This window comes from Meles meles, chromosome 11 (genome assembly GCF_922984935.1).
Source record: "Meles meles chromosome 11, mMelMel3.1 paternal haplotype, whole genome shotgun sequence".
NCBI classification, from domain to species: Eukaryota; Metazoa; Chordata; class Mammalia; order Carnivora; family Mustelidae; genus Meles; species Meles meles.
This window is the reverse complement of record NC_060076.1, coordinates 30442289-30468720: the sequence shown is the minus strand read 5'-3', so window position 1 is coordinate 30468720 and position 26432 is coordinate 30442289. Positions and strand designations below refer to the sequence as shown.

The following is a 26432-nucleotide window of genomic DNA, read 5'->3' as shown; positions in this document are numbered from 1 at the left end:
CTCTCCAGACTGTTTTTTAGGTGATAAAAATCAAACATCACTATTGCCTGAGGCCCTGGGAGACTGGATTCTGCTATTTGCAGCTAAATTCATCTGCAATAACCATCTCCCGCACTGAAACCAACCTGCCAAATCTGCAGTACACCTTCCCGATGTATGAGACATGATTGTGAATTTTAATGTGTTTCTCTGCCTTAGTGTGAAGATTCATGTTTAAGTGTGACTGTAGGGGTTAATTTGGCTACAACGGTTTTCTTCCACTGGTGTTAACTGGTAAAATGAAAAATGTGATTCCAATCTCTTCAAAGCTTTCTCTGTTTCAAATACGGGAGTGTGTTTCTGCAAAGTGGGGCGTTTCAGCTAATAGTTCAGTGAAATTATAAAAAAGAAAATCATCACAAGGAAAAAATGTTTTTTTTCTTGTTTTTTTTTTTCTTTTTATTGTGCCTATATGACAAGATGGATGTTAGCTGAACCTATGGTGGTACTTATTTCATAATATATGTAAATCAATCCAGCATGCTGTATGCCTTAAACTTATACAGTGATATACGTCAATTATTTCTCAGTAAAACTGGGAAAACATTCTAAAATAAGAAAACAACTTTAGTCATCTCAATGAATATTGTTTATGTGATTTAGGCATTTATTAAGGTGGAGATAAAACGCTATATTTAGATTTACACGATTACGTAATTCCTTGCAGAATAATACATGAACTATGATTTTGAATGTGATAGACACACACCATTCTTCTTCCTTTTTTTAATAACTTTTAAAACTTAGATTTTTTTTTTCCTTTTCTTGTTCAAAAGGAGAGCGCTCCACGGGTAGATTCCTGGAACCCTGCCTCCTTTATCATAAACTCCATTGCAGGAGGAGCTAGATGGAAGCCAACCTTCGTCTGGTAAACCCTAGCTGGCTATGGATTGTGGAGGTATTAGGGCTAGCAAAGTATGGTTGAGAAGGATAAGAGGAATTGCCCAAACATGGTGCCAGAAATAAATTCGCACAGACTAGTTGACTTGGATTTCTAAACTATGGGCCTCTAGGGGCACCTGGGTGGCTCAGTTGGTTAAGGGTCTGCCTTTGGCTCAGGCTGGAATCAAGCCCCAGGTTGGGCTCTCTGCTTAGCAGGGAGCCTGCTTCTCCCTCTGCTGTTCGCTCTGCTTGTGCTCTCACTCTCTGTCAAGTAAATAAATAAAATCTTTAAAAAAAAAGTATGGGCTGATAACTGTATAAGCAACTAGGTTTTGGGGTCGCAGCAATGCCAGAACTTAAATCTTTTTCTGAATAAAACCAAACTGGCGTGGCATACATTCTTCTGTCTTTTTCTTTTTTTCCTTTCCTTCCTGCTTGCCGTTTCCCCCCTTCTTTTCCTTCCTTCCTTCCTTCCTTTATCATTCATTCATTTCCTACTATGTGTCAGGTATTGTTCCAGGATCTGGGCGTACAGCAATAAATGAAAAAGAAGATTCCAGATAATGGGAAGTTTGTATCCTGTGGGAGGGAGAAGGAGGGGGAAATATCCCAAAATAATAAGGGAATTTCAGGTCACGACAAGAGCTTTGAAGAGAATCAAACTGGGTAAGTGATAGATGGGCCTGGGGGTCGGGAACAGGGAAGACTGCTTTAGTGAGGATGGAAAGTCTATTGGGAAGGATTGAAATTGAGGCCTGAATTACAGGAAAGATTTAGCCAAAGGAAAAGTGTTCCATATAGAGAGGATGGCCATGCAGGGGCCTCAGTAAAAGCCAGTGCAGCAAGTCTAAGCAAGTGAGTACAAGCTGGCCTGGTTCGAGCCTGGAGCACACACAGAGGAGGGATAATAAGACATGAAGTCAGACAGTCTGCAGGGGCAAGATTCCATCTGGCCTGGGAGGTAATGTAGGGGGGCTGAAATTTATTCTAAATGCAGTAGGAAGGCAGGCCCTAGCAAAGTAATGAATTCTCTAGAACACTGACTATTCATTATTTAGTTCCTATGCATTCTCCACAGGCTGGTCCTATAAAGATTTCGTGAGAGTGGGACACACAGGAAGAATTTATTACAGGGGCCGCTGGCTGGCTCTGTCAGTGGAGCATGTGACTCTTGACCTCGGGGTTGTGAGTCTGAGCCCCATGTTGGGTGTAGAGAGTACTTAAAAATAAAATCTTTAAAAAAAAAAGAATTTATTACATACGGAGTCTGGGACACACAGAACAGGGGACAAATGAGAGAGACCCTCTGCTTCACTCTACATCTTTGTCTTCCTCTCCCCTCTCTCGGACATCCTAAAGCTACCCCATTCCTACATACTTGGGCCATCTGTTCCTTGTTTCTTTTGGATAAAGTCATCATTTGGCTTTGGATTTCCATCCGTTTTTACACCGAATTATTAATAGAGATGCCTCTTTTGAATCAGTTCATTCATCCACATTTGTGTGTAGGACATTAGGGAAAAGATCAAGAAAATCTGTTAAGATCGAAGCCAAAATCCCCACTCTTAAGAGTGATGACTCACGACGCCCAAGTCCTGGAGTGAGCTGGAAGCCACTAGCACATTTCCACTGCAGTTCTAATATATTAAGTACTTTTTAATTACATTTTCAATCATCTTTGACATAGCCCCCAAAGGTTTTCCAAATAAAATCCAACCTAAAAACAAAACCAAAAACCAGTGCCAGTTAATGAACATTTCTCAGCAAATTCATTATAGTTGGGATAAAAATATTCAAGTGGTTCATGTGACTTAAAATTAGCCAACTTCATATCATGTATTACTGTAACTCACAATGTCATATAGTGCATATAAAAATCCCACAGTAATCAATTCCAGTTAGAATGACTCTCTACCCAAATTAAGTTACCAGTTAAATAAGTCCTACCAAATAAGGAGTATATCCAAGATAAATTAGATTAAGCCTCTCATCATATTAATCTGATTTATATTCTCCAGCTACACAGTTGTATTCTCTCCCTTTTTTCTTTAAACAACAATAAAAAAGAATGCACAATTCAAATGTTTCCACTTAATACAACAAAATCAGGGGGCATCTGGGTGGCTCAGTTGGTTAAGTGTCTGCTTTCAGCTCAGGTCATGATCCCAGGGTCCTGGGACTGAGCCCCACATTGGGTTCCCTTCTTGACAGGGAGCCTACCTAGCCCTCTGCCCCTCCCCGTGTTGTGCTCTTGCTCTCTGTCTCCCTCTCAAACAAATAAATTAAGTATTTTAAAAAATACAACAAAATCAGTTACGAATTTTTAAGCAAACATCCCATGATTGTGAATGGCTACCTTGGGACTCCAAAATGGGATGTGTGTGTGTTTGTAGTTTTGATACCATTCACATTAGAAAAATTTAGCCTGGGTGGCTCGGTGGGTTAAAGCCTCTGCCTTCGGCTCACGTCATGATCCCAGGGTCCTGGGATCGAGTCCTGCACCGGGCTCTTTGCTCAGCAGGGAGCCTGCTTCCCCCCTCTCTGTCTCTCTGCCTGCCTTTCTGCCTGCTTGGAATCTCTCTCCGTCAAATAAATAAATAAAATCTTTTAAAAAAATTTAAAAAAAAAGAAAAATTCATCCATTGAAATGAGTGAGAATGACAAAAGTCTTCTCAGGATGGCTCAGTGGAACAGGTGCTTTTATTTGAACTGATATGTCTCTACAAATATACCCAGTCACAATAGGGAACTTCTAGGCCTGAAAATTATTTAAACCCTGAAGGGTGAGCAGGGTCTGTTAGAGACATTTACCTTCCTGGTGCCAGTGTACTTTGTAATGAAAAGGGGACTTTAGTTCTCCTCCAGCCCCCTCGCTTAGGATTAAATGAGACTTCAGCTTTGGTGTAAAGCTGTCAGCTGTCCTGATCAAAGACAGCATACAAAAACTGGACTCTAGGAACGAGGGACAAGAGGGAGGGAGATCTAGAAGAGGATAGGGATGAAAAAGCAGAACTGAGCCTGCATCTCCCACAAATGTCCAAAGACAGCAGGCTCTAGTTAAGATCTATGGGGGAAGGTGTCAGACAAGACCAGGATAGCTTTTGCCATCCTGGGGGAAGGAGTCAAGGAAGAGATATGTGCATGCAGTAGACCACTGAATCCAAAAAAGCACAAATATAACCAGCAATGATTCCCTATCTTCTGCCTGGCTAGCTTGGATGTGACTCTCCTGCAGCTGGGCAAAAAACATTCCCAAGGAGATCTGATTGTTACTGCAACAGGCTCTAATGAGGTGTAGGCCAGGGTTGGTTCTGTTCCCGAACATGGGATGAGCCAGTGACTGGGAGAGGTTGAGTGGAGCAGCGGCATCTGAACATCCTGCCACGTCAGCCAGCAGCTCCGTTCACTTTTGGACATTCCTGAGCGACACATGACATCTCACGGTAACAACACAACACACACATAGACCTGTTTGTTCCCCAAGACCGAAAGGACAAAGAGTTTCTATCATGGCAGGTTACAGAGACATTGTTCCGTCTAGGTGAAAATCAGATTCTACAAAAGAGACATGACTAGACAGATACTTAGAAAATGAATGTGGTTAAGGGGAAAGGGCAGGAGCTGGAAGTCACAGGAGCCAGGTTCCCACCCCAGCTCTGCCGCTGTCCAGCCAGGCAAACCTGGGAAGGCTGTTTCTCCTCCCTTGGCCTCAGTTTGTCTACCTGCAAAGCATGGTGTGGAACTCCAGGCGCCATGAGCTACTGTCTCAGTGCTCTCAAGGGAATCTCTGGATGGAAGCTCACTGGAAATTTAAAAAGCCAATGAAGACATGGCGCTGAAACAACCTGTCAATGCTTCAACTCCCATGTAGACATCCAGCTTCACGAAGGGACCTTGTTGGCCTCTGGTTTGATCACTATCGGCAAAGGACATTTAAGTGTCACTTTGGAGGAGAGTAGTTTTCAGACGCTCGTCTTGGAATAAGTTCAAGAGGAGTCTCAGATCATTTCCAGTTGGAACGAACCATTATTTTTGGTTTGGTTGGGGGTGGCGCCACGTGACAGCTGAGCTACATCTCCTTCACGAATTACAATGACAAGTCAGCCTTCGTTCTAGCAGTTTGGTCCAGAATGGCTGCTCCCCAGGTGGGAGCCATACACCCTGCAGCACACTTGAAACTACATCACTAATATCTCCATCCAAAATACACTTGAGTATTATAAGCTTATTACAGAAAAGAAAAAGAACTAGCATTTGGCAAGTGCCTTCCAATGGCCAAGCACTTGCTGGGTGTTTTACAAACATTCTGTCTCTTAATCTTCAAGGCAACCTTCAAAGGTAGGTATCACCATCCCTGTTTTATAGGTGAAGAAACTGAGACTCAGAGTGGTCATGACTTGCCCAAGAGCACATCACTAGGACATGGCAGAGATCCGAAATAAGAATTCAGGCCCTTCTGACATCACAGTCTATGCGTTTGCTTCTCTAACATCATGATACCCAGAAGGAGGGGAAACAAATGAACAGTCAGCCTCATTCAGAAAACTTAGAAAAAGGCTATGCTGTTAGTAAAGAGCTCACCCATTTTACATCATTCTGCAGTGTCTAATTTTCAAAGAATCAGAATACGATGGAAATATTCAATATGAAATCACTACTGAACATAAGCAATCTGACCTTGATGACCCAGAAGGCGCTTGTAGACCTTGCTGTGCCTCAAAGTTCTCACTAACAATACTGACCATCAGCACACTACAGATGAATGGAAAAGAAACACCACGTAAGGAAAGTGAGACCGCCTGCCTCCAAGTCGCCAGGCACCGTGACGGCCTTTACCGACTGGCTCTACTACACCAGGTCAAAGAAACAAACGGAACCTGTCAATATGGTCCTGCCTCTTCAGACTTATATTCTAGGCATAAATCCATTCTCATGCCCAGTGAGAGAGAAACCAATTCAAAAGTATCTTGCCTTTCACCAAATACTACCCTTAAAATCCTAAAACGGTCATATCTTTGTGCACAATATTTTTGGCAGTTACGAGCTCTGTCACAAAGCAGAGCTGAGGACGACGGCCGAATACATCTGGTACTGAAGTGTCCCCTGGGGGAGGCAGTGTGGCTCTGTGGAGGGAGAGGGCTCCCGCCCTAGGGCGAATAACCGCTCCTGCCAGAGTTACCAAAGCCAAGTTTCTTGACAGGTGTGTTCTCGGCCGTCTCAGTGCCTAGATCCCTAACAACATGAAACAACAAAATAATTGCAAGCAACCACATCTAAATAAAGAACTCGATATTGGAATCTTCGAGAAGCGGCCACGTTCAGAAAGGCATTTCCTGGCACGCTAGAGCAGACTGGGATGAAAGTTGTACCGAAGGCTGGAGAAGAGCCCAATGTGCTTCACGAGGTTGGGCTCCACCACGTAGGCCCGCTCCCCCTTGGCCCTCAACAGGGAGTAGAGCGCCATGTCCTTGCCGAAGCCCTTGTGGCAATACACCTGGGACAGGTAGGTGAGGGTCCGGCGGGCCGCCGGGGCCGGGAAGAGCATGGCTGGGGTGCAGCACTGGGAGGCAGGGACCACGTTGTACAGGGAAGGACTCAGCCGCCGCAGTTCCAGGAAATAGTGCCGGCCCACCAGTTCCACCAGACCCATGCTATACAGGGAGAAGAAGAGCATGACAGTCCAGCTGAACCCGGGGCGGCTGGCAAACCGCATGTATATCCAGGTTAGCAAGGGCCCCAGCAACATGCCCACGCCGACCCACTCCAGGATCCGCATGGGCTCCGGGTTGACGTAGTGCTGCAGCCTCTCGGGATGGTAGAGCTTCAGATAAAGGGCATCTCGGAGGTGCGGCTCCGAGAAGCGAGCCCGCAGAAGGTGCTCCAAGACCGGGAAGATCTGCTCTTCCGGAATGGCATCGTCTTCCACCATCAGGACGTAGTCTGGGTTGTAGGTCTGCAGGGAGGACTCCAGGCAATAGACATAGTCCTGCTTCTCCTTCTCAAACGAGTTGGTCGAAGGGTCATCACCATAATCATCCTCAGTGCCCTCATAGCGGTTGGCCACGGGGACATACTTAGACAGCAGCTTGGCATCGAAATGGCTCACGCTACGTTCCACGTTGCACAGGAAGAGCTGGTGCCCCTCGCACTGGGGGCCGCATTGCTGCAGAAGCCGGTGAAACTGGGACACCACCTGCAAGACATAGTGGAAGCCAGGCTGCCTGTCGACAGTGATGATGGTGATGACCAGCCAGGGGCGGGGGGTGGCCTGCCAGACGATGGGCACCGAGCCATTGGCAGACGGCAGCTCCTCAAAGTAGTGGAGGGCAGCTTCGCCTTCTTTCAAACTTTGCTGCAGGAACTCCTGACTCATTTGGTTCAGGTGCCAATGGCGTAGATAGAAGTAAGAGTGCAGGAGGCGGTGACAGGCTAGGGGTGCCAGCAAGCCGAACGTCACCACCGTTAAGATCAAGAGCTGGACAGCGGTGCTGCCCCAGGAGAGCCGTCTCAGCCTCCGGAGGAGCATGGCAGCGGGAGGGGCTGATGCACTCATGAGGTCAACTTCTGGTCAGGTCTGGTCCCAAGAACAAAGCATCCTGGAATGCAGGCCCGAATCAGCGCAAGTCAAACCTAGAGAGAGACAAGTAGAGGATGGTGAGAGACCTTCAACAAAACCAAACCAAACCCGGGGACAGAACGCAGCACACATCAACCCAGAAATTCTACCTCTAGGCTGCAGCTACTAGAGACTTCCAAGTATTCTCTCTAGCACGCTCTTCTTTGGTTGTGTCAGTCAGTGATCCCCGAGATTCTTTCATTATCTCTACGAGTGAGGAAATCCTGGTGTACCAAGCAAGTTGCCACACCCACAGATGGTGGGTTGGGCTTACAATGTGCCAGAAAGTCACGGGGTAGGACAGTACGATCCTTATTTCAATGCAGCAGCGACACACACCTGCCTTCTTAAAACAGACGAGAAAGGAAGACTTGACACAAAGCAAATACACTTTTAAAGTAAATTCCAAACTTAAGTGTGTATTGACAGACTACACAAACTGTCTCTTCTGCACATCCCAAACAAGAAAAGGACTCTTTAGGATTCTCTGAGATGTCTTTGTCAAGATCTTCCATTCTTATTTGTCTAATCTCATACAACTATACTTAAAACTGCACCTTGGGGCACCCGGGGGGGTTCAGTCAGTTAAGACACAGTTAAGTGTCTGCCTTTAGCTTGGGTCATGATTCTGGGGTCCTGGGAACGAGTCCCGCGATGGGTGCTCTACTCCGTGGGGAACCAGCTCCTCCCCCTGCTCCTGCGCTTGCTCGCTCTCTCTCTCTCTCAAATAAATGAAATCTTTTTAAAAACCCTGCATCTTAGTTTAATCCTGATTGTTCTCCCATTTTATTTTTTATAGCACTAACCCAGGAACCAATATCTCCCATATGCACATGAACTCCAGAGCCCCAGACCTGGGAGAGGAGAAAATATCTGAAGAAAGGACCATGCGCACCTCTGCAATGAGAGAGGGAGGAATAGACAGAAATGAAGATGGAAGAGACAGCTGCCCCCAGCCTGGTCCAGAAGGGTTGTTGCAGGCCGTGATGGCTCAGAGTGCAGGCTGGAGGTCAGGCACACGTGACTCCCAACTCAGCGGGTGAAAAGTCCCATCGCCTCTCCATAGCCGTGGGGCACCTGGCTGGCTCAGTTGGAAGAGCAGGTGACTACTGATCTTGGGGTCCTAACTTGGAGCCCCGTGTTGGGCATAGAGATTACTTAAATAAAACTTTTTAAAAAGAAGATTTTATTTATTTATTTGCCAGAGAGAGAAAGAGAGAGCATAAGCAGGGGAGTAGCAGGCAGAGGTAAAGGGAGAAGAAGGCTCCCCGCTGAGCAAGGAGCCTGATGTGGGGCTTGATCCTGCACGACCTGAGCTGAAGGCAGGCACTTAACCGACTGAGCCACTCAGGTGCCTCCAAATAAAACTTTAAAAAATGTATCCATATAGGGGTACCTGAATGGCTCAGATGGTTTAGTATCTGACTCTTGGTTGCAGTTCAGGTCATGGTCTCAGGGTTGTGGGATTGAACCCAGCATCGGACTCTGTACTACCAGACTGCCCGAGATTCTCTCTCCCTCTGCCCCTCGCCACAACTCACACACATGCTCTCTCTCACCCTCTCTAAAAAAATAAACAAATAATATCTTTAAAAAAAAATGTATCTATACAGGGGTGCCTGGGAGGCTCAGTCAGTTGAGCATCTGCCTTTGGCTCAGGTCATGATCCTGGGGTCCTGGGATCAAGCCCCACATCAGGCTCCCTGTTCAGGGGGAGTCTGCTTCTCCCTCTCTCTCAAATAAATAAATAAAATCTTTAAAAATAAAAAAATAGAAAAGTATCCATACATACAAATTCAAGTAATATCTCTTTGGGAGTAAGCAGGTCTAATGATCTGAGGGAAAACAGACTCAGACCGAGAAACAGAATTCAAAGGACAAAGCCAGTGTAACAGCAGTAAAGTGAATGCAAAACCAAGCGGTGTCTAAAGAACAGAAGGTAAACCCAAAACTCTTGTGTCGGAAGCATAACGAAGTGTGTAGACATTTGGAAGAAACCACCTAGCTTGTGAGTTATCTTGAAGGAAGGGCCGCTCAGGGACCATATGAAGTTGTGGTGCAGTGTCCCGGGCTGTCATTTCCGTGTCCTCCCCTTCTTGGGCACACAGAAAGACCATATTCCCTAGCCCATCTTCTTCCAGGTGGGGTCCGGCGACTAGGACTTGCCAGGAAAATAGTAGCAAAGTGGCAGGTGTGACTCCGGGGCCAAAGCGGTTGAGAGCAAATGTGCCTTCCCGACTTGCTCATTCTCCATTTGCCAACTTTGGGGGGGCAGGGTCTGGAGGAGTGTGGAGCCACCGGATGGCAGGAGTCTGAGGTCCTGAATGACTGCATAGAAGATTGGTGCTTTCCGCTGCTCACCTCCCAGGAGCTTCCCAATCTAGAGTGGGCTGGTGGGGAGTAACATGTAATCCACTGTGTCTAGTCACTAATGATTTCTGGACTTTTTACTGCCCCAATAACCTGTCCAACCCAGTAGAACCATGTACAATACCATACTTCTCTCTATAGGATGATGACATAATAATTCATCAAAGGTCTCATTTCAGCATCAGAGGCCCATTATACTGTGGGACCCAGAGGTGAGACGGACCACCCCAGTACTACTAAGAGATCTGGCTGGTACCGGAAGGAGGAAATAGCAGAGAGAGGTTTCAAGAGCCCACAAGCCCTGGCCCGTGGGTCTGAGATCGTTCAGAATATGGTAGATGGGATGCTTCTCCCTGTTGGCTCAGGCCAATGGAGTGAATAAACCATGTAGACGCACATCACTCCTAGCGGAAGCCAAGGCCCAAAACTGGATCGAGCTTATATTCCTGGTAAGGAATGCAGTCTTTCAGGTGGCTTCCTCTCACCTTTGTTCTCCCTGTGCCTGCTGTCACCCAAGAGAGCTGCACCCACTTAGAAGAAGGAACGAAATACAGTCAGCAAGATAAGGCATGCAGCTTGAAGAATGCCAGGCACACGGTGAATGCAAACAGGACAACGGGATGACGATGAGAGCACAGAGCTCTGTGTTTGGTGCAAAATCCCCACCCACACTCCTTCAACACGCTCTTCTAGTGACAGTTTCTGGTAAGGCAAGAATGTGACGCTCTTTAGCCTCGATCAGTCCCAGGGGTGGGATGTTTAAGGACTGCGTGTGTGTGTGCGTGTGTGTGTACCATTTAAAAACATAAATGTGATGCTCTTGCTCTCCTGCTTAAAGCTCTTCTTTAGCTTTCCACTGCTCTGGTAATAAAATCCTCATTTCCTATCATCGACAATGAGACCCTTTATGATCTGGACTGTGTCCTTCCCTGTCATCTTGTTCCAATGGCCTTTTCTCAAGTTACTCAAAATCAGAGGTTGGCTAGAATCAGAGGGCTAGAAATATTTTAGAAAATATTTTTTAAAAATTTAATTTTAATTTTAATTTAATTAAAAAATAGTTTAGATTTCATGGGCCACATACTGTCTCTGTTGCATATTCTTCCTAGACTTTTTCTTCTGTAAAATTCTTTAAAAATACAAAAACTATTTTTAATGCTCCAGCCATAAAAAACAAGCTGGAAGCCAAATCTGGCCCCAGCCCATCGTTCACCAATCCCTGTCCTAGACCAGCACTCTCCAATAGAAATACGATGCAAGTGCCACAGAGGTAGTTAAAATTTTCTAGTGGTCACAGTAAAAAAGTAAAAGAGGTAAAAAGTAAAATAAAGAAGTAAAAAGAAACAGATGAAATTAATTTTAATAATAGATTTTAAGTACAATACATCAGAACTATTATTTCAACATGAAACCAATGTGAAAAATTATTAATGAGGAATTGTATGTCCTTTTTTTTAATACGAAGTCTCTGAAATCCAGTGTATGTTTTACATTTACATCATATCTCAATTTAGACTGGTCCCATTTCAAGTAACCAATAGCCACATGACAGCAACTAGCAGGGGAGCTCTAGACACACTGATCTTTCCGAACACTGACTATGCTACACTCCTATCCAACTCCTGGCCTTTGCTCTCACAACTCCCACACCCTGGAACAGTTCATTCCCTCACCTTCCCTGCTTCTTCAATTGATAGCTTTTTCTCATCCTTTAATACACTCTCTCCGGCCCATGTAAAGTAGGACCTACGAAACCGGCAATCACGTATGTTCCTAATGGGAATTAGCTCTGTAGAATTAATTTGGGAATACCTAAGAAAACCACTAGTGACTCAGCAATTCCATTTCTAACATTCCTTCCTAGATACATATTCTTATGTGTGAGAAATGACTTGCAGCATCATTTGTAAGAGCAAAATACTGCCAAGTGCTCATCAATTGAGAGTGAGTCAAATAAATTATGATACATCCAAAGACAGGAATACAAAGTACCCATTAAAAGCAAGAAAACTTGGAAGAGGCCAAGATGGCAACATAGAAGGCTCCTGAACTTCTCTTCTCCCAGGGATGCATCAAATGTACAGCTACACCATGAGAAGCTGCCTGAGAGAGATCCAGAACCTAGCTGAGGAACTCCTACACATAGGGGAATGAGACAATACCCACACTGAAACACGCAGGAAAGAAAGGCTGAGTCACACTCCAGCCATAAACCCCCACCCCAATACAGTGTCCTACAATTGGGGTGGGCTCCCAAAAGATCTAGCTGTGAATGCCAGTGGGGCTCGCATCCATGAGACCAACAGGACCACAGCAAACAAAGAAGGAGTCCTTTGTGGGTGCATGAGCACTTGCCAACTCTATCCCCTCGGGCCCAGCATGCTGGGAGCAGGCAAAAATGACCATCCCCAGTTTTCCCCTGGAAGGGTTTTGATTGCATACTTTACAAGTTCCTGCCAGCAGGTAGAGCTTCTCACTTAGCCCGCATCTAGGAGCTGGCTGAGATTCTCCCCAGAACCCAGGAGAAGTGATATGCGCTTCTCCCATCTTCTCCCTTGGGCTCACTCCAATGATAAAACCAGATCACCAGGGGTGCCTGGGTGGTTCAGTGGGTTAAAGCCTCTGCCTTTGGCTCAGGTCATGATCCCAGGGTCCTGGGATCGAGCCCTGCATCGGGCTCTCTACTGCTTCCTCCTCTCTCTCTGCCTGCCTCTCTGCCTACTTGTGCTCTCTCTCTGTCAAATAAATAAATAAAATCTTGGAAAAAAAAAAAAAACAACCAATCCAGCATCTCTCTGGAAAGAGCTTTATACAGGCCTCATGCCCCAGCTTTTGCAGTAACACCTGAGTGATGGGCCCCTGGGTCACCTGGCCCCAGTCACCAATGGTATATGATTCAAAACACTGAAAACCAGTAGATGAATTCAGTAAAGTTGCAGGATATGAGATCAACATACAAAAATCAGTTGTATATCTATATACTAACAAGGAGAAATTAAGAAAACAATCCCATTTATAACACCATCAAAAAGAATAGACCACTTAGAAATAAATTTAACCAAGGAGGTGAACGATCTGTATGCTCAAAACTGTAAGACATTGTTGAAAGAACTGAAAATGACACAAATAAATGGAAAGATATTCTATGGTCATGGATTAGAAGAATTCATATTAAAATGTCCATATTACCCAAAATGATCTACAGATTCAGTGCAATCTCTATAAAATTCCAATGGCATTTTCCACAGAAATAGGAAAAACAATCTTAAAATTAGTATGTAACTACAAAAGACCTCAGATAGCCAAGGCAATTTAGAAAAACATAGGACGTAAGCTTCTTGACATTGGTCTTGGCAATGATTTTTTTTTTTATACCAAAAGCACAGGCAGCAAAAGCAAAAATAACTAAATGGGACTATATCAAGCTAAAGGGTTTCACACAGCAACGGAAACCATCAATAAAATGAAAAGGTAACCTACAAAATGGAAGAAAATATTTGCAAACCACATATTAGACAAGGAGTTCGTATCCAAAATATACAAAGAATTCACAGAACTCAACAGCAATAATAATAATAATAATAATAGTAATAACTAACTTATCAGAAGAAGCAACTTATTAGAAGCAGTGCTCCCAAAGATCTAGCTGTGAATACCAATGGGGCTTGCATTCATGAGACCAACAGGACCACGCAAACAAAGAAGGAGTTCTTTGTGGGTGCATGAGCACTTGCCAACTCTATCCCCTTCGGGCCCAGCATGCAGGGAGCAGGCAAAAATGACCATCCCCAATTTAGTAATAATAACCAACTTATTTAAGCAGGCAAAGAAGGATCTGCATGGACATTTTTTCCAAAGACATAAACAGCCAACAAATCTACTTGGAAAGGCACTCAACATCACTAATCATCATGGAAACACACATCGAAACCACAATAAAATATCACCCCTCTATCCCACCCTTCAGGTGGGAGTCTTAAAGTTCAGGGTGCTAGATATGTGGCCCAAACCCTTTATTCCTCAAGGAGAAGCTGGGAATGGGGTGTTCCCTCCCGGTTGTAGGGCACTGTATTGGGGTGGGGTTTATGGCTGGATTGTGTCTCAGCCTTTCTTTCCTACGTGTTTCAATGTGGATGTTATCTCATTTTCCCTGTGAGTAGGGGTTCCTCAGCTAGCTAGGTTCTGGATTTCTCTCAGAACCTTAACAGACACCTTAGTAGACATTAAGTTGTCTATTATCAACAAGGCACGGGATTACAAATGCTAGCACAGATGTGGAAAAAGGAAACGCTGTACACTGTTGGCTGAAACATAAACTGGTAGAGCCACTACGGAGGTACGGAGGGAGGACAGTATGGAGGTTCCTCAAGAGATTAAAAACACAACTACCAAATGACCCAGCAATCCCCCATCTGGGTATTTACCCAAAGGAAATAAAAATCACTCCCTTGAAGAGAGATCTGGGACTGCAGCCTTATTCACAATCCATACAGCTTTCACAGAAGCTCTACGGAAACAAACCACGTGTCCACTGATGGAAGGATGAACGGATGAAGACTATGTGGTGTTTCTATGCAATGGAGTAGTATTCAGGACATGCGGCCATTTGTGACAGCAGGGATAAATACAGAGGGCATTATGTTAAGTGAAATAAAACAGAGAAACACAGATACTGCACGGTATCATCTGTATGTGGAATCTAAAAAAAAAGTCAAAGCAGAATGGACAGTTGGTTACCGGGTACTAAGAAGAGGACTGTGGGAGTCGGGAGAGGCTGGTCAAAGAGTATAAACTTTTAGTTAAAGATGAATAAGGTCATATGATCTCCCTGATATGAGGACGTGGAGATGCAACATGGGGGGTTTGGGGGTAGGAAAAGAATAAATGAAGCAAGTTGGAATCGGGAGGGAGACAAACCATAAGAGACTCTTAATCTCACAAAACAAACTGAGGGTTGCTGGGGGGGAGGGGGGTGGGGGGAGGGGGGTGGGGTTATGGACACTGGGGAGGGTATGTGCTATGGTGAGTGCTGTGAGGTGTGTAAACCTGACGATTCACAGACCTGTACCCCTGGGGATAAAAATACAACATGTTTATAAAAAATTAAAAAAAAATAAAAAAAGATGTATAAGGTCTGAGGATCTAATGCATAACTTGGCGACTACAGCTGCCAATACTGTGCTTGCTATACTGACATTTGCTAAGAGAGAAGAACTTAAGTGTCCTCACTACGAAAAAAAAAAAAAAGTTCAAAAAAGCAAACTCCTCATATACAGATATGGAAAATTTTTAAGATATATTTTCAGTGAAAGGAGAGCTAGATTTGAAAAACAAAAACAAAAACAAAGACTGGGGCTCCTGGGTGGCTCAGTCATTAAGCATCTGCCTTTGACTCGGGTCATGATCCGAGGGTCCTGGGATTGAGCCCACATCGGCTCCCTGCTCTGCGGGAAGCCTGCTTCTCTCTTTCCTATTCCCCCTGCTTGTGTTTCTTTTCTCCCTGTGTTTCACTCTGTCAAATAAATAAATAAAATCTTTAAAAAAAAGACCTAGAAAAGTCTGTATTTATATATATATATATATTTATATATATGTGTATTTTATTTATATATATATATATATGCTACCATTTGTGTAGTGGACCATTTGTGCAGCAAAAGGAGGAAAATATGCTCAAAGGGCACACATTTAAATCCAGGTATGACTGGAGGGGACCTAAAAGCACCCAGTCTTCCCAAGTCCTTGGCTTCCTGCTTTATTTTCTAGGATCTTGCTAAGGGGCCTGGTGTGCATGCAGGGCTGGCTTCAAATTTGCTGCCTAAAAGAGGCTTGTATGTTCCAGGTGGATGCAAGAGGAGAAAATTTTCTTGAAGCTGTTTTTCAAGCAAGCATGAAGATCTTCCTTTGATTTTGTTATTTGTGTGGGGCAGGAGAAATTAAGATGTCAGTCCCCTCCAAGCCCCCACTGTGCCGCTGTTCTCAGGCCCTCTCCTGCCCCTTGACAACCTAGGCTCCTGATTCTCCTCTCTGGCAGGTGGGTCAGGAACTGCAGCACCTGGTGTTGACATCAAGGGGACCTTTAATCCCAGGCAGTTTTCCCACTGGGGGCAATAAAATCATTAACATCTCAGAAATAGCTTACTTTAAAAATATGGTGTGAGAGAGCTGTTCTCCTGACCATTAGGGAAGGAATGGGATTCAGTTCAGAGGGCACGTAGTCTCTGCCTACACTGGTAAGTTTTTGCTGGGGTGACGAGCAACCCAGACCTTCAGAGCTTATGATAACAACATGCATTTCTTGCTCCCGGGTCTATGGATTGCTGTGCTTCAGCTGAGTTCAGCTCTGGACTGCGGGTCAGAATCAGGCCGTTCTATGTATCTCTTGTTCCAGGTCAGGTAGCAGAAGGAACAGCTGAGCACGCTCTTTTGGTGGACACAAGAGGTACACAAGAGTCAAAACACGAAGCTACATTCACAGCCTCACTTAACCACGCCATAAATTAAGTCCACTCATCACGCACAAGCCAAAGCAACGGGGCAGAGAAATTTACTCCTTCGGCAGAGCAGAGGAAGGGGAAAATGTAGGTTCAATGGGAAGCAAAAGTAGCAGGCCAATTTCTAAGCCCGCAGCAAAAAAGAGAAAGGCTCTAGCAATCTGCTCGGAGTCTGGGACATTTCTGAAACACTCACGAGGCATCTGGCCCATATCACTATACACAGTATGAGTCAGGACAGATGAGAGCAATGACCCCTAAATCTCAGGAGTTCATAAGAAAAGAGGTTTAATTCTTGCTCATGTTACTTGTCCGTTATGGATCACTGAAGACTCTGCTCCCTGTCATTCGCACTCCGGGACCCACGTAGAAGGCACTGCCTCTTTTCCAGACACTGCTGGGTTTGTGGCAGAGGAGAAAGAGAAGGATATTGGACCATAGCTGGCTCTTAAAGTCACAGTTCAAAAATTACACACATCACGTCCACTTACCTTTTATTGACCAGCACAAGTTACACAACAACTCTTGAGTTCAAGATAACAGAGTTATGTAATTTTTCTGCAAGAAGGGGTAAGAAAAGACATATAGCCAAGCCTGAAGATAATGATTAGAGAAATATACGTCTCTTTAGGGAGTGGCAGAAAGTATCCGGGACAATGATGCAATCTAGCACACCCATCGCGGGCTCTGGGAGGTGGGATCAGATCCTTTGATGATCAGATGACTAGTATGCCTAAAATCCAGCCACGTGGAGTTAGGTAGGCCTTCAAGACCATGTTCTTGTTAGCTTTTTATTTAAGATTTTATTTGTTTATTTTACAGAGAACACAAGTAGGCAGAGAAGCAGGCAGAGAGAGAGAGGGTGAAGCAGGCTCCCTGCTGAGCAGAGAACCAGATGCGGGGCTGGATCCCAGGACCCTGAGATCATGACTTGAGCTGAAGGCAGAGGCTTTAACCCTCTGAGCCACCCAGGCACCCCTTGTTTGCTTTTTAAAACATCTTCTTAAAGGATTTAACCAATTGCTTCACTGTGGGGTGTGGTATTCAGGACCTCCTATAACTTATTTCAGTTTACTGATTTGGTTTTAGGATAACTTACCTGAAAACAGGATTTTGCATTGGTAGTTTGAGGGAAGGAAGTCTCTACTCCCAGCCCAGTATGGCGGTGGGACAGAAGTAGGATCGTGTGTGCATTATCACTCTGTCTGTTTCCAGAATTCCATAGTCACCCATGGCATCACCAGCTCAGGACCATATCCAGGGATGCTGGGGACTGACTAGGATCTGTGAGGTGGCCCGGAAACAACGACACTATTACAGTCCTGATTCTACTGTATAATGATTACTTAGTTCTTATTTATACCGTACTGGTGCACTTTGAAACACAACCATTTTCTAAATTGGATTATGTCTGTTACTGTGTCTCAGATGGAGGGCTCAGAAAAGACAATAAAAGACAAAGACCAAGAAAGGAACATGAAATAGGGCTAGAATGAATAAGTGGAGAGACAATGACAGTTGCATTTTACTGCAGCTTTTAAAAATTAAGCTGGGGACACTTGGGTGGTTCAATTAGTCAAGCAGCCGACTCTTGATTTAGGCTCAGGTCATGATTTCAGGGTCATGGGATTCAGCCCCACATGGGCTCCGCGCTCAGCAGGGAATCTGCTAGAGATTCTCTCTCTCCCCCTCTCCCGCTGCACTCTCTCTCTCAAATAAATAAATCTTTAAAAAATAAAATAAAATAAAAATTAAGCTGAAGGAGTTGCAGAGGTATGTGAGGCAGTACACTAGGCTGAGTGTCAGGAGAGAAGCTGTCAAGAACACTGTTTCCCAAGTCTTCCCTCCTACATGAATGGCAACACCACTTCCCAGGAACCTTGAATCCAAATGACCAGTACGCACTGACTTCTCACCCCTATCCAGTCACTTCCCATGCCCTAGCAATGCCACTGTATGGCCTCTTTGATGCCTCTCTTCTCTCCTGTCCTCCCACAGCCATGCCCTTCTTCACTGCCTCACCCTCGTTACTCATCATCACCCCTCAGCCAACTGATGGCAACAGGCTCCTAACTAGGCCTCCAGCTTCCAGAAGGAGCAGCGGATGGATCTCGGTCTAGGTCTGGTCCCAACACTCACTCATTAGGTCCATTTGTAAAGAAATCATGTATCTGAGACTATTCTGTCTCTGTCAAATAGGAAAGTGAAAAAATACCTCCTTTATGGAGGCATTGTGGGGATGAAATGAAACAATGGCTATGAAAGCCCTTTGTCAGACGGAAGACACTGCAAATGATGGTAATGTTTCACATTCTATTCATCTGATGCTCTTTTCTGTGGAACCGTTCAGGATTCCCCAATGACTACAGAATGAAGTCCAACTTCTTTGCCAAGATTCTTCACGACCCAGCTTCAACTGTCTCTCCCGTCATTTCTTCTCCTTGCACAGGCTACTTAACGACCAAGAATGAGCTCAGAAGGGACCTCTTAAAAACCAACCCTCATCTGCCCCAACCAGAAATAAACTCTTGTTTCTCAAGTGCTTGGCCCCTTTACATAAATTTTCCCCAGAACATTCATTTATCACTAGCTACTTTAGACTGTATCTATGTATAGCTACCACTTATTAAGCTCCTACTACATATCCAAGTTCTGTAACAGACTCTTACATCTATTTGATTTAACCAGAATAGCAACTCTTGAATGGCAATGGAATTAAAATAAATGCTAGCAAGTCGAAAGCAGGAAATTAAAACAGAAATTCCAAAGCCTGTATTTTGTCCACAATGCCTGCTGCCCTCCATAGCTTTATTCCTGACCCCTGACTTACGCCCCAGTTAGACTGATAAATCCTCTGTTAGTGGATTCAGTCTGATTTATCTTCGGTATCCCTTGCAGGCTCATCACAGTACTCTACGCATAGGAGAGGCTCAATGTTTGTCAAGCAAATAAATGCCCATAATTAAGTCATTTGACCTCTGTGGGTCTCAATTCCTCAGTGATAAAATTGGGAGTATTGAAGAGCGTGGCCTTACAATGTGCAAGATCAACTTACTTGTACATGTCTACTGAGCACGTATTGTGTGCTAGGCAATGTTCTAAGCATCTCATTGTTCCTCATAAGAAGCCTATGAGAAATACTATTATTCAGCCCATTTTATACCTGCAAAAACTGAAGACAGAATTAAATTATACCAAAGGTTAACAAAGCTTTTAAGTGGGTGGGAAAACTTAAACCTAGGCAGACAGACTCCAGAACCCATGTTCTCAACCAATATGCAATACTAGCTCTGCAGAGATTGGAAACCCAAGAAAATCAGCTGAAAAATCATTAGAAATGGTAACGGCATTTCAGGATGCAAATGTAAATATTAATATATAAAAATAATAATGTAAAAATGTTTAAAAATAATATACAGTATTACACACACACACGCACACACACATTGCTTCACCTTATCAGACAGTGACCAAATTAATTAATGGGGTAAAAGATCCCCATGAAAATGGGGTAAAACACCTCGGAATAAATTTTTTAAATAGGCAGAATACACACACATGAATTCTACTGAAAGATATTTAAAAAGTTTTTGGTAAGGAGAGAAACATAACACTTTCCCAGATGAAATGCCTCACTAATGAAATGGGATAGAGATTTCTTTCTCCAGAATTAATCTGTACATTTAACATAAAGTCAGTTCAATTTACTTTAGGAGGGAGTGGCCCAGTTCAACAAACGGGCACTTGATAAAAATTGGTGCAACCTTTGGAAGGAAAGTTGAACCAGTATCTACAAAAATTTTATATGTGCATTCCCCTTGACATAGAAATTCTTTCTAGGAAGCTATCCCACAGAAATACCAACACTTGCTACCAAAGATGGTCAAGGAATGTTCATGGCAGTTTTATTTGTAATAGTAAGAAAAAGATAAAGAGGGGAAAGGGAGGAGGGATGGGGAGAGGGGAGGAGAAAAGAAGAGGAAGAAGGAAGGAGGAAATGCAGGGAAAGAAAATGCCCAGCAACAGGAAACATTTTTACATAATTATACAAAGGGACCATAGGAGCCATTAAAGAAGGAACCAGAAAGCTTTAAATACACTAACATTTAAAAAGTCTTAGCTAGGTCTCTGCTATGGACTGAATGCATTCCCCCCAAATTCATGTATTAAAACGCTAATCCTTGGGGCACCTGGGTGGCTCAGTGGGTTAAGCTTCTGCCTTTGGCTCAGGTCATGATCTCAGGGTCCTGGGATGGAGCCCCGCATCGGGCTCTCTGCTCATTGGGGAGCCTGCTTCACCCTCTCTCTCTGCCTGCCTCTCTGCCTGCTTGTGATCCCTCTCTCTCTGTCAAATAAATAAATAAATTTAAAAAGAAAATGCTAATCCTCAATGTGATGATATGTGGGTATGGGGTCTTTGGGAAGTAATTACTTCCCAAAGTAATTACCAAGACTCAGGTCTTGGTGGTGGAACTCTCATGTTGGGATTAGTGCCCTTATAAGAAGAGGTGGGAGAACACTGGCTTGCTCTCTCTGCTCTCTGCCAGTGAGAATACAGTGAGAAGGTAGCATCCCTACACCTGGGAAGAGGGCCCTCAGCAGGGCACCCTGATCTCAGACTTTCAGCCTCCAGAAAGAAATGTTTTGCTGTTTACACCACCGTATCTATGGTAACTTGTTACAATTTGAGCAGACTTTAAGTGTCTAAGGGAAAAATAAGGCAAACTATGTCAATGCAATTGTAAACATATGTACAGAGTATGGTCATTCTATTTTAATATGGAGCATAATTCAGTGAAAGAGAGATGAAGGTATGGAGGAATGGAAGCTTTCTGTTTTGCTTTCAACAACCCCCCCCCTTTTTTTAAGATTTTTGTTTATTTATTTGACAGACAGAGATCACAAGGAGGCAGAGAGGCAGGCAGAGAGAGAGGGTGAAGCAGGCTCCCCGCTGAGCAGAAAGCCCGATGTGGGGCTCTATATCAAGACCCTGAGATCATGACCTGAGCCAAAGGCAGAGGCTTAACCCACTGAGCCACCCAGACACCCCTCAACACTTTTTTTTTTTTTTTTTTTTTTTACAGATTTTACTTCTTTCAGAGAGAGAGCATGTGCACAAGCATGAGGAGTGGGAGGGGGAAGGGCAGAGGGAAAAGCAGACTTCCGGCTCAGTAAGGAGCCCAACGTGGGGCTCCATCCCAGGACCTTGAGATCATGACCTGAGCCAAGGCAGATGCTTAACTGACAGACTGACTGAGCCACCCAGGCTCCCCTTTCAACACTTTTGTAAAGAGTTATGTATTACTTTTATGATAATTATTAAACGTTCATTCAACAAATACTGAGTCCTGCCAGGCACTGGGATAGTGACATGACATCCAGGGCCCCTATACCCTGTTATCAAAATCCGACAGAAATCCGAACAAGATTTTGTCTGTTTCTTTTGGTGGCACAGGGAGGGAGAGGTTAGTTAACTTGACCAAAGTATTCTAAAGATTTTCTGGGATTAATACTAATAAAAACTGCTGGGAAATGCTTGCTTTGCTGGCATATACACTAAAATTGGGAGGATGTATCAAAAATTAGCATGGCTTCTGGGCAATGATGACATCAATTTTATGTAGCACTTCATATTTTTTTATTGTGATGGTGGTTACATTTGATAAAATTCATCAAAATATACATTTAAATGTGTTTTATTGCATGCAAACTATACTTCAATAAAACTGATTTTTCTAAGAGCCGGGAAAATGATGATACAGAGTAGTAAGAGAGAATCTGCCTAACCAGATTTTAAATCTACCATAAAACTTCAGTAATTAAAACAACATAGCACCAGCACCAAAATATGCTGATAAATAGAAGCGAAAATCCACATAGATACAAACGTGTAATAACGTAATCTACCATAATGAAGCAATTTAAATCCAGGGTGAAAAACAGACTTAATAGTTTTGTGGCAACTGGTTAACTCTTCAGGAAAAGCAAATTAGCTCTCCACTTTATAACTTTAGAATAAATTTCACATTAAAACTTTCAAAGAAAAGCTTAAAGATACCTGAAGAAAATACAGAAGAGTATTTATATATTTTAGGAAAGGCCCATAGATTTAGGAAAGCCCCTTAACAAGCTCTGCAAGCAGAAACCATTACAAAAAAAAATGTGCTATGGTGAGCGCTGTGAACTGTGTAAGACTGATGAATCACAGACCTGTACCCCTGAAACAAATAATACATTACACTTTAATTCAAAAAATGACTAACTGGGGCGCCTGGGTGGCTCAGTGGTTTAAAGCCTCTGCCTTAGGCTTAGGTCATGATCCTAGGGTCCTGGGATCCAGCTTCACATAGTGCTCTCTGCTCAGCAGGGAGCCTGCTTCCTTCTCTCTGCCTGCCTCTCTGCCTACTTGTGATCTCTGTCAAATAAATACATAAAATCTTTTTTAAAAATGACGAAATGAAAGAGTTAAATCTATGTATGGTCAAAGATGAAAAACTGACAAACCGTCAAGCAGAGTGGGAAAGACTATGCAACATAAGTCACAGAATTATTTCTTTAATGCATAATATATAAGGAGTGCTTAAAAAATGAGAAAGACACTCCAACTGAAAAGGGGGTAAAAAGGGGCGCCTGGCGGGCTCAGACGGTGGAGTGTGCAACTGGTGATCTTAGGGTTGCAAGAGCCCCACGTTGGGCACAGAAATTCCTTTTAAAGGGGTGGCGCGCCAAAAGAAATCAGACAGTTCACCCCTGCAAATGCAAAAAGCCAGTACACAGAGGAAAAGGTATTGGTGGCCCCTGTGCAGTCAGACGTACAAATTAAATATTTTTGTCCACCTTACTGATTTAGATGTTTGCATGCAGAGAAGGCTTTAAAACGATATCCAGAAAATCTATTTTTCTATTTTTGTCCACCTTATTGATTTAGATGTTTGCATGCAGAGAAGGCTTTAAAACGATATCCAGAAAATCTCAAGAAACTAGATGAAGTTTTTTGTTTTGTTTTTTAAAGATTTTTATTTATTTATTTGACAGAGAGAGAGAGAGATCACAAGTAGGCAGAGAGGCAGGCAGAGAGAGAGGAGGAAGCAGGCTCCCTGCGGAGCAGAGAGCCGGATGCGGGGCTCGATCCCAGGACCCTGAGATCATGACCCGAGCCGAGGGCAGCGGCTTAATCCACTGAGCCACCCCGGCGCCCCAAGAAACTAGATGAAGTTTTAAGTTATCTTTATTTTATCCTTTACATTTTTCTGTTTCTTAAATGCTCTGTAATACACTAATCCTTCAAAAAAATTCCAATTTTTATAATGCTAGGTGTTAGACATCCATAGTTTTCTCTTGTCACCTCCCAAAGTACCTGATAAAAATGCACGCCTAAAACATCTATCCCCCTTACCAGGTTCTCTTCTCCTGGGGAAATACACGTGCGCACAGGCACACATACCTGCAGGTTCTGCTAATGGGCGGCACAGTGAGATCATCATTGGAGCGGCCCCGCGCTTCTCCGCGGGCAGCACGGGACCAGCAGGGGATGCCAGGGTCACACCCGCCCTGCAGGAGCTCTCGCCCCTGGGCACTTCGGGCGCAGTGCGGCACCGGCAACGCCCGCGCCCAGAGGCCAGGAAGAAGATATGACTAGCGGGGGTGGTCCTCTCCACTCCTCCAGGAAAGAGAACGGGAGCGGAAGACCACAGTCCCGGATCTAGCGTCTGCTGCTGACCTTGGGCAGTCGCCATCGCGTTCGGGCCTCAGTTTCCCGGCCCGTAGGTGGGCGCTAACGGTTCAGATCGCCGCGCTGGCTCCCTTCGGTTGGTCTTTCCGGGAGCTGGGAGGGACGCCTTCCTCTGCCGAATCGCCCTTTCTCGGTCCCCGGGCTACGAGATCGCCCGCAGAAACCCCACGCCGCAGCAGCGCTTTGGCGAGCCCGGCTGGCCCGAGGGGAGAACGCGCGAGGGGTCCTCGCCGCGTTCCGGCGGCCATTAGGCGATGCGATGCGCCCTTTGGCTGTGCGGCCCGGCGGGGCTGGCCGGGAGCAGGGTCTTACCTGGGCTCGCACGCGCCCGGCTCGCGCCTTTCTGTCGGCCTCGCGGCGCAGCCGAAGCGGGCGAAGGGTGCAGAGACGCCCTCGCCGCGACACTCATTCATCCCTGCCGTGACACCGGCCCTGGCCGCGCGGGGGATGCCTTTCTGGGGTCCCCGCGGTCCTCCGGCAGGAAGCGGCCGGCGCCCCAGGCCGGGCCTCAGCGAAGCTCGCCTGGCCGGAGCGCACGGCCGGGGGCGCAGGCCCTCCGGAGCTGCGCCAGCACCCGCCGCGGCTCTTTCCGCGCCAGCGGCAGCTCCTGCCGCGACGCCCGAGGGGCTGGGCAGATTGCACGCAGGGAAAACCTACCGGGTGGGGGCAGTCAGCTGGTGAGCCGAGGGCCGCCTCTGGTGTCGCCTAGGCGGGTGGGCTCATCGCGACGGAGGAGCCATCGCCCAACCCGGAAGCCCAGGCGGAGAGGGCGCAGCGCGGTTCGGGTGCGCGCCGGAACCTCACCTCCTCCCGCGGCGCAGCTCCCGCGCCGGGTCCCCTCGCTCCGGCAGGCCATGTGACCTGCGAGCTGCGGAGCGACCGCAGCCCCCAAAACCAGCTTGAGGGGAAAAAAGGGATGGCAAAAGAGGCGCCAACTGATGGGCAGAAAGGGAAAAGCAGGCTCAGGGCTAAGAAAATTGAAATGCTGGAAGGATGAGATCTCTGTGCTTTTCAGAGCCCCAGCTGGCCTGCAAGCGTGTTCTCCGCGGGAGGGAATTGGTTTTGCCCATAGTAAAAATAATAGCCGACACCACCTCCGCCCCAAATCCCTGCGGCACCCAGTCTTATACCAGGCGCCTTATGAACGTTCCTCTAGATCTCAGTTCACTCCTGGACATTATAGATGATCATCCCCAATTTGCAAACGGCAAAAGATTTGAGAAGATGATTGCCAAGTGCAAACCCTTCCCTATTACAAAAGCCGGAAATGTAAACATGTATTCAAAAAACCAGAAAGGTTTGGTTTAACTGGGTCACCTAGCCAGGCATGGGATTTAGGTCTGTGGCCCTTTCCCCTTACCTGTCAGTCTCCCGGGAGTGGCTTCCGTGGTTTAGGACCCATCTCCAACCCTTCATTTCGGCAGATGTTTATCGAAGAATTGTTCTGACGTCGTGCCAATACCATAGATGATGAGAATGAGGTAAGAATGAGACCGCCTACTTCCAGATTTCTTGTACATGAGATTAAAAATTTTGCACAGAACCTCTAGAAGAGAGAGCTGAGCAAATGGAGAGGAGACTTAGGAACGAAATGTCTGAAAAGTGGCTCTCATTACTAGAAGGGCTTTCATGCATTGAGAGAGGTCATTTCTGAGCTTCCTCTCTCAGAAATCATTTCGTTAACAGGCCACAGAGCTTAATAAGAGATCCAAAAATAACTAGGTGAGAGCTGAAGGAGATAACTTAGTGCTCATTGTCAAAGTGCCAAGTATTCACTAAGTATATAATAAATGCTCATTTAAGTGACGATGTGATCTGTCATACACTGCAACCTTTATTTTAGTCACGTATCACGAAGGAAACTACCTAAAATCTAGGCACTTCTGTAGAGAGCAGTGAGGTCTCCACATGAGAAATCTCAGTCTCTACATGATAACTGCAGAATATTTTTTCACTTCAGATGGGTTGTCACTACTCGTTCCGGCATAGGTATGTACATCTGTACATCTGTTTCTGCCTTCAGGAGTGCCCCAAGTCAGGCAAGGAGGAAGCATGTTCCTTTTGTGAGAAGAATGGAAGCCAGCATGATATTCATCATGGGGGCACATAGAGATTTATTCGTATTAATGAAATGACATTTCTCGGTGCACAAAAGCCACTCATTTGAAAGCCATTCCTTTGGGTCTCAAATGTTCTTTGGTCTTCCAGAATCCTATTTTAAGCAAACATTGTTCTGAAGAACATAACATTGGAGGTACGAGGAAATGGGCACACTGGTTGAAAACAAGTACTGAGGAGC

General features: G+C 45.1%; 1 protein-coding gene across 6 annotated transcripts; it reads right to left on the bottom strand.

The window, feature by feature from the left end:
- Positions 1-623: 623 nt before the first annotated feature.
- PGAP4 (post-GPI attachment to proteins GalNAc transferase 4) lies at positions 624-25682 on the bottom strand. 6 transcript variants are annotated; one of them, XM_046022152.1, is made up of 3 exons: positions 24791-25038; positions 7648-7883; positions 624-7551 (listed from the first exon to the last, which is right to left on the bottom strand). In XM_046022152.1, exon 3 carries the CDS (start codon positions 7472-7474, stop codon positions 6263-6265), a length of 1212 nt encoding a protein of 403 aa, XP_045878108.1. In that variant the 5' UTR covers positions 7475-7551; positions 7648-7883; positions 24791-25038; the 3' UTR covers positions 624-6262. The 6 variants fall into 6 exon arrangements, with proteins under 6 accessions (XP_045878108.1, XP_045878105.1, XP_045878103.1 ...); XM_046022149.1 differs by lacking the exons at positions 7648-7883; positions 24791-25038 and adding an exon at positions 25494-25682; XM_046022147.1 differs by lacking the exon at positions 7648-7883 and having other exon boundaries at positions 24791-25037.
- Between the last annotated feature and the right edge of the window lie 750 nt (positions 25683-26432).